Raw genomic sequence first — 8184 nt, forward strand, 5'->3', positions numbered from 1 at the left:
GGATAGGGTCCCTTCACGTAGCAAAGGATGCGCTTGATTAGTGTGAGATGTGGCTCCTAGGGATCATGCATGAAGAGGCACACCTTCTGCATAGCATACGCCAAATCAGGCTGTGTCAAAATAAGGTACTGGAGTGCGTCCATTGGTGATGACAGGGGCTTCCTCTGTAGCAAACAACTTAGCACGAGCGTCCGCGGATGTCGTAGTGGAGTGACATTCAGCCATGTTGGCATGCTAAAGGAGGTCAAGAGTGTAATGTTGTTGGGATAGGAGCATGCTGTCGGAGTATCGTGTGATGGAGATCCCAAGGAAGTGATGCAGTGCACCAAGGTGGCGAGGTCCATCATGGAGAACTCAGAATGGAACCACTTGATGATGTGGCGTAGCAATAATATTGTAGACGAGGCCATCAAGATGATGTTGTTGACGTACAATAGCAAATAGGCGACCTGCGGTCCCCTCGTTCTGCACAAAGAAGGACATGTCAAAAGCCGAGGAGACGAAACCTAGCTGTCAATTGTACATGTGGCAAACCACTGGTACTATGCATGAGGGGCCTGCTTGAGGCTCTTGAGGGAGCGCTACAACAAGCAAACATTGTTGGGTGTCGCGGGATTGACAAAACCAGTAGCTGCTGACAGTAGACTATCTTAGTCAGGTGGTCGTGGAGAAACGTTTTCTTCACGTCTAGCTGATGTACATGCCAGTCTTAGGAGGTGGTGATGCTGAGAATAGTACGGATCATCGTTGGCTGGACGGCTAGACTGAACATCTCATTGTAGTCGATGCCATGCTGTTATAAGAATCCCCACACTATGCAGTAAGCTTTCTGATGCACAAGTGTACTATTGTCGTGGACAGGAGCAAAGTTGCACTGTGTATAGGGGGTGCAATGCACCCCTCGAAAAATACAAAAATGGTCATGGAACTTGTGCTTCTATGTCCAATTTCCAGTCACCACATTGGCGCACTAGGTGATCGAGGAACCAGACGCAATGTGTTGTTGCCAAGCTACGCCTGACGCTCGTCCACGGCAGTGCACTACAGTAGTTTCCCAGGATTGGCAACACCGAGTAGTGGAGAGGTTTAGGCGGTCAACTGGCTTGAGGGAGCCCTTCTGAGTGCGAGTGACCATTCAATGAAGAGTGGCAGTGGAGGCCAGCCCCGGCCCTGTCAAATTATAGACCTGGAGCGAAGTCACAGGCGATAGGACCCCTTAATATAAGTCTAATAATATAATGATAATTTTAATAAGTGTAATGCATAAAAAAATTCTTATGAAACAACAAAAAAGTTATACATCTTATATTACCTTAAAATTTTCTTCTAACATTTGCTGCTGCGAAGTCATTGATGATGGCCTCAATATCAATTTCATCTAATAATTTCTTCTCGACGCATAAAGTTGTCAAACCATTTAATCTTTCTTGGGACATTACAGACCTCAAATAATTCTTCAATAATTTCAGCTTTGAAAATGTTCTTTCAGCTGAGGCCACAGTCACAGGCATAGTGAATAGGATCCGATAAGCAATAGAAATATTAGGATAACAATCCGCTTCTGTGACAAACTCAAAAATCTCCATAGCGGACATTGGCTTATCTGGCAGAGTAGACTGCATAACAGCTAACTCAGAAATCATGTCATTTACATCAACATCCGATGAACCATCTGAAGAGAAAGTTTTTGCAAATTTAATGCAATGGTCTTTTAGATCAGCACCATCCATTGCCTTCAAGGATGTTGAATTCATTAGAAATCTGAATTTTTCATTGAATGACTATAGTTCTTTAAATCTGCTTTTCAATGAACTAATTGCCATATCAACCATAACCAAAAAATAAAAAGTTTCAAAATCCTTCTCAGCTTGCAAGATAGCTTTATTGCATTCAGTTTCATCAAATTGTTTCTTCCTAACAGAACGACGCTTTACTGGAAATGATACCTCCACTCCCATTTCAAGTGCTATTTCTGTGGCAGCAACCACACTATCAGCAAACCCAGTATTTTTGTAGTTCTGAAAGTAATTCACCATACCTTCTATATGCTGCAAGGTAGAATCAACGCACATGGATGGTGATTGCAACTTCTTACTGACAATATTTATAGAGTATAAAATGTCATGCCAAATAACCATACCAAGTATGAACTCAAAGCTGCCAAGCACGTCATATAAATTTTTTGCATCACTTCTATCCTTTGGTTCAGTATCTCCATCCTCACTTAGCCACAACAAAGCTGACCTTAGTTGAGGAGCTTGATATCTAATTGCTCGGACACTTTTGATGCGACTCTCCCAACGAGTATTGCTTAATGATTTCATGGTCAAATCTAGAACATGTTCAAGCAAAACATTCCATCTTTTGGTAGAACCTGAAAATAATACATATATCCTCTGCACAATTCCAAATAATGAAATAGCTTTACTGCTTGTATTGCTCTTAAAAAATTTATGAATAGATCCCTTTTGTGATTCTTTCAAGGCCTCTATCCTTCTCTTCTTTTTTCTTTTCTCACTTCCAGATGAATGTTTTTTGGGCAACATGACTTCACTGTATATTCAGACAAGTAGTAAGTAATTAAAAAAATATGCCATACTAAATTTAACATGATTGCTACACCATATGGGATTCCTAAACCCAAAATCTAAAGAAGTATAAAGAATAAAGATTGGGGTGATTAAGGGGACTTGGCCGCTTAGGGCAAGGGCTAGTTTCTTACCTCCGTATATGAAAACCAGCATGAACAAACAGAGTGCCGGCGGCCGCTCGCACTCGCCCAGAGTCGCGATTCGCGAAGATCGCCAAGACGCACCGCGCACGGGATCGCTCGCTGCTTGTAGCCTTGCACAGTCGCACGGGAGTCGCTCACTCGGCACTCATGCAGGAACATAGTAGCGGCCACGCGGCCGAAGGGCACGAGGCGGGAGTCACGGACACGGAAGGCAACGCGGAATCCTATCTCGTACAGTCGTACGCCTGGTTCTCATGTTCGCCTGTTCCTATGGGCCAAATACTACTACTACTTACCTATTTGGGGTTGGGCCCCTGGCCTTGAGGGCCCAGTGCGGCGGCCCAACTCAAACCCCCCTGTTGAAACATCGGTTTCTAACAAGGGTGAGAAGTGGGCGGAGGCCTTCGTCTTAGGTCGGGGTCTCCGCCCGAGATGGGCGGAGGTCCCTGAACGCAGCGCACTCCTGTCGGACAAAATCCTCTGTCAAAGGCTCCAGACAGAAGGTCGCTAAACGAGGGATTCAGTAGGCTTTGGCCAAGTAGGAGTAAGAGAAAGGGGCGGAGGCCCTTGGCTTTGGCCGATGCTCCGGACTCGGGCTTTGGCTCAGGCTCTGCCTGAAGGAGAGAGTGAGGATCAAGTACCGACTCACAAGAACTAGGGTTTCATAATTGCTTCACCAACCAACCTTCTCATAGTTACAAGTGTTCCCTATTTATAGGGCTCAACTACCACTTTACAGAGTTTACAACAGTGCCCCTCAACTGCTACGGTACATTCCAGGAATATTCCAGCCCTAGTGTCTAACCTCAGGGGTGTTCTCATCACACCGTCTCGCGATGTCTTCATCTTGGGCCTAAGCCGACGCCCACTAGAGGCCCACCAACTATCCTCACGTATGCCTTGTTGACCTGATCGTTCCTTGATGGGCCTCCGCCGCCCTGGGGAACACCTTCATCATGATTACTGTGCTTGGCCTCCGCTGTCCCGGGGAGAGCCTCCACCGTCCCGGGGAGAAACTCCACCGTCATTCTTGTACTAGGCCTCCGCCGTCTTGGGAAGAGCCTCCGCTGGCTAGGCCTTGCCGTCTTGGGGAGAGCCTCCGCCGGCTAGGCCTCCGCCGTCTTGGGGAGAGCCTCCGCCGGCCGGGCCTCCGCCGTCTCGGGGAGAGCCTCCGCCTGCTAGGCCTCCGCCGTCTTGGGGAGAGCCTCCACCGGCTAGGCCTCTGCCATTATTCCTTCATCAGGCCTCTTTGAGGGGGAGTTGACCCATACTCCGTATGGGCTCCCCCAATAGTAGCCCCTTAGCTACTAGGTTATGGATGGTACTACATGACCTGGTAGATGTTCATACAAGAAGAGGCACTATACAACCTAGATCTTGGTTGCGAGGATTGCCCTCTGCAACCCGTTCATGCACGCCTCGCTAAAAACTCCATCCCAAAACCCTGTGGGAAAAAAGGGCATGGAGAAAAGAGCACACACATGACTCTAACCTATACATGCACTAATTCCTTAGGCTTTCAGCTCTGGGTGCCTTTATCTTCCAGATTTCTTCATCTATGGCCTTCGGCTCCTTCTGCTGCTTCTATGGCATGGTTCATCGGCTTCGCTCGGTGCTCTGATCTTCATTTCTGGGACCTTCACGATGCGTAGGTCTGTATCCTTGAGGCCTTTGCTTCTGATGTCTTTTTGGCGCGCAGGTGTATCTCCAAGGCCCGATGTGTGGGCCTTCGTCTCCATGTCTTCTCGGTGCAGGGGTCTTCAATCTCCTTCGGGTCTTCTGCCTCTGGTATCACCTCGGCGTGCGGGTCTCCGCCTCCGAGGCCTTCCCAGGTCTTCATCTTCGGGGTCCTTGCCTCTAGTACCTTCACGATGCTCAGGCCTTTGCTTCCAAAGCCTTCGCAGGTGTTCATCTCTGAGGTCTTCACCTCCGAGTCTGGTATCGTCTTGGCGTGCTGGCCTCCGTAGGCCTTCGACTTTTCTTCAGGCGGAGGTCTTCATCTCCGATCCTTCTTTGGGCGGAGGTCTTCATCTCCAATCCTTCTTCGGGCGGAGGTCTTCATCTCCGATCCTTCTTTAGGCGGAGGTCTTTGACTTTTCTTCGGGCGGAGGTCTTCATCTCCGATCCTTCTTTGGGCGGAGGTCTTTGACTAAATCTTCGCTCACGAGCGCCAGACAAAAGACCTCACACTCCTGAGTGGTTGGTCCTCCGGTGCACTCCCCTAGCCCCTCTTGGCTGGCGTTTGTGGCCGAGTTTTTAGCCACGATTGGTGTAGTCGACGTAGTCGTAGTAGTTGAAGTAGGTGTTCAGAACCAAGTTTGCCGATGTAGACGTCGACGAAGGTGTTGTAGAACTTGGTGTCGAAGGTGTCGACGTAGGTTCTTGAGCCATATTGCAAAAGTTGTTTGACAGAGGCGATGTTGTTGTACACGATGAAGGTGTCGATGAAGCCCCTCATGCCATTGCGTTGGCGGAGGCTAGTTATCATGGTTTTGCCGAAGGCCCTCCTGCAAAGCTGCTTGGCGAAGGCCCTCCTAAGAAAAAGGTGTTTTGGCGGAGGCGATATTGTTGAAGTTACCGAAGGCGAAGGCAATGCCGACATAGACGCCGACGCCGCGTGTCGAAGGCTGGAGAAGTCATAAAAATGCAACTGAGTTGATCTCCTGCATTTTTAGGGACTTAGGTTGGGCATTATAGCTTCGTCGAATATCGACTTGCTTTGCAAGTCTTTCGACACCCAGAAAGGCACTGGCTTTCCCACTAGCTGCAAAAGATGGTTAGTCATTTATATGATACGTGAAGTTAGCACGAGAGCCTTAGCTTCGTGACCTGGTACCCGTGTTGGTTCAGGACTTCTTCTAGGATTTGATGCATAGAGTCACGGCACCCGTGTATTCTAGGCACGACAGCCTTAGCTTCGTGACCTGGTGCCCATGTTGTTTCGGGACTTCTTCCAGGATTTTGATGCATAGAGTCATGGCGCCTGTGTATTCTCGGGACTTCTTCCGGGTGGCCCGGGCCATGCATTGCAATGTACTTACGCAATATATGTATGCGATGATGAGAATGATAGCATTTGCGCAAAAATATTTAAAAGGTGTAAAGTTATTATGCATCCTGCAAAAATGATGGTAAAGTTTGAATAAAAGATAAGCTCTGCATTATATGAGAGGGTTATAGTTCAGATAGCTTGCGAAGGCTGTCATTTGAGGACCTGCACGGGTATGGATGTAACTAGTATTGAATATATAAGTAATCAGTTCCCTACGAATGTTACACACAATAACATTGTGTTGATGCATATTATAAATACTTGAGAAAGAGATTGAATAACACAACCTGCAAAAATGAGAGAAAGTGTTAGCGTTAGACGGCTCAAAGGTTTAGTCACTGCCGAAGGTCTATTGCTGATGGAAACCAACTGACTGATGAAGGCCGGTAACTAACAAAGTTTGCTAATTGTCGAATGCCTATGACTGATGGAAGTTGCTAAAAACCAATAATAGGTGAAGTCGACTAACTCATGAAGACCATGACTGTCGAAGGCCCAAACTGACGAAGGCCAAAGACTGACGAAGGTTGTTAACTGATCGAAGGCTGATCACTGACTGATGATGGAGGCTGCACTGATCGAAGGCTGCCCACTGACTGATGACAGAGGATGCTCTGATCGAAGGCTGCCCACTGACTGATAACGGAGGCTGCTCTGATCGAAGGCTGCCCACTAACTGATGACGGAGGCTGCTCTGATCGAAGGCTACCCACTGACTAATGATGGAGGCTGCACTGATCGAAGGCTGTCCACTGACTGATGACGGAGGCTGCTCTGATCGAAGGCTGCCCACTGACTGATGACGGAGGCTGCTAACTGATCGAAGGCTGCCCACTGACTGATGACGGAGGATGCACTGATCGAAGGCTGCCCACTGACTGATGACGGAGGCTGCTCTGATCGAAGGCTGCCCACTAACTGATGATGGAGGCTGCTGACTGATCGAAGGCTGCCCACTGACTGATGACGGAGGCTGCTCTGATCGAAGGCTGAGTTTTATGGGGACTACTAACTAATGTACCCTAATGTATTTTGAGATGGTGGAAACGTTCATACAGCAAGACAAATGTGCTCTATGTGAGGGGTTAGGTTGGGATGGTAAGAGATACTTACAGTGCTGGTGACCTGCATGCTAGTAAAAAAAGATTCGACAAAAGTTAAAAATTATTTTAAGTTTAGTCGGGCCTAGGCCAAGCATGTATAGCCACTCAGGCCATGCTTTTGATGTGGCGAAGGCTGCAACAACTTTTTTGGTCACATTGGTGACAAGTTGTACATCAAGGTTGGTTTACAAAATTTGCCTCGAGAGGCAGAGGTTAGACTAAGAATGTGTAAAAATAAATGACAAGGGTGAAATTTGTTAGGATTATAAGCTGATGAAAAGTATTCTATTATGCTATTTTGATACCTTTGGTGTTGTAGTTCAAGAATTCGAAGTTGCGAAAAGATAAGCAACTTAGCTGCGGTTTGCGTCGGAGGTCAAATCCTTCGTTGCCAGCATGCTGGGCCGGCAGCTACGGATAAAATCAGTTGGCCCCCTTCACTTCTTGACGTGGCTGGAGTTGTTCCGTAGTTGTGGCGAAGGATGCAGCCTCCGCGCCCGCGCGGAGGTCGCTGGGCCGAAGCCTTCGTGTACTGGTCCTTTTTGGTTGTGCCGACGGCTTCTTGGGCGATGCGATGCTAGCCTTTGGGCTTGCGATTGCACAGTTACTGTATGTAGATGCATCATGACGGTAAGCAGACTAGATGTACGAATTGGTATCGTGTGGGATTAATGGTGAGGCAATAATTACTGCTGAATTGGAAAGAGAGTATATGAGTATACATTACTTATCTGGCCTTCGTACGATGGTACAGTATGTGTTTGCTGGCCGGAGGTGAACTGTCGTAGCAGGTAGAGCCTTTGCTTTGGCGTTTGGGCTGTCCGACTTTAGCAGTCGACGCCGCGCATCTTGAAGGAGGTTGAGCGTTGGCGAGCCTAGGCCACGGCCTACGGCGAGTGCAACGCTGCCTGATGGGTGCACAGCGAGCACGGCGGTGTGGCACGCAAAAGGTCATGAGCACCGCAGAACCATTGGCGTCGTCGAGGTTGGGGGCGTCGTCGTCGTGGGCGTCCAGGTGTTCCGGGACACGGGCGCCCGGGCATCGAAGGCGAGTGTGGAGACGGTGGAGTGGATGCCGCGACCTGCGGAAACTGAGTATCGTGCGTTCGCACGTAGGACGTTTCGTATGGCGGAGGTTGCCTAGGCTTGGCCTATTAGCTTGTGACTTTGTTTCCACACATTTGCTGTTAGCAACAAACACTAGAAATGAAAGTAGCAATGCATTTGTTAAGAAAATGAGAGGAGGCTAACGCTAAGAAGTTGATGTTGCATGCAATGGTGCAAACCAGACTCCG

General features: G+C 48.3%; 1 protein-coding gene across 1 annotated transcript; it reads right to left on the bottom strand.

Moving 5' to 3' along the window:
* Positions 1–1313: 1313 nt before the first annotated feature.
* LOC136456895 (uncharacterized) lies at positions 1314–3762 on the bottom strand. Its single transcript, XM_066456893.1, has 3 exons — positions 3643–3762; positions 1821–2048; positions 1314–1733 (listed from the first exon to the last, which is right to left on the bottom strand). Exons 1-3 carry the CDS (start codon positions 3760–3762, stop codon positions 1314–1316), a joined length of 768 nt encoding a protein of 255 aa, XP_066312990.1.
* Positions 3763–8184: the final 4422 nt, after the last annotated feature.

The sequence above is a fragment of the Miscanthus floridulus genome, chromosome 1, assembly GCF_019320115.1.
Source record: "Miscanthus floridulus cultivar M001 chromosome 1, ASM1932011v1, whole genome shotgun sequence".
NCBI classification, from domain to species: domain Eukaryota; kingdom Viridiplantae; phylum Streptophyta; class Magnoliopsida; order Poales; family Poaceae; genus Miscanthus; species Miscanthus floridulus.

Coding starts and splice junctions, on each gene's coding strand:
- LOC136456895 (XM_066456893.1), bottom strand. CDS start 3,762: ATGACGGTGGAGTTTCTCCCCGGGACGGTGGAGGCTCTCCCCGGGACA. Junction 2,049..3,642: donor GCCCATCAAGGAACGATCAG/GTCAACAAGGCA, acceptor TCTACCTTGCAG/CATATAGAAGGTATGGTGAA. Junction 1,734..1,820: donor TTTTGGTTATGGTTGATATG/GCAATTAGTTCA, acceptor ACATCCTTGAAG/GCAATGGATGGTGCTGATCT.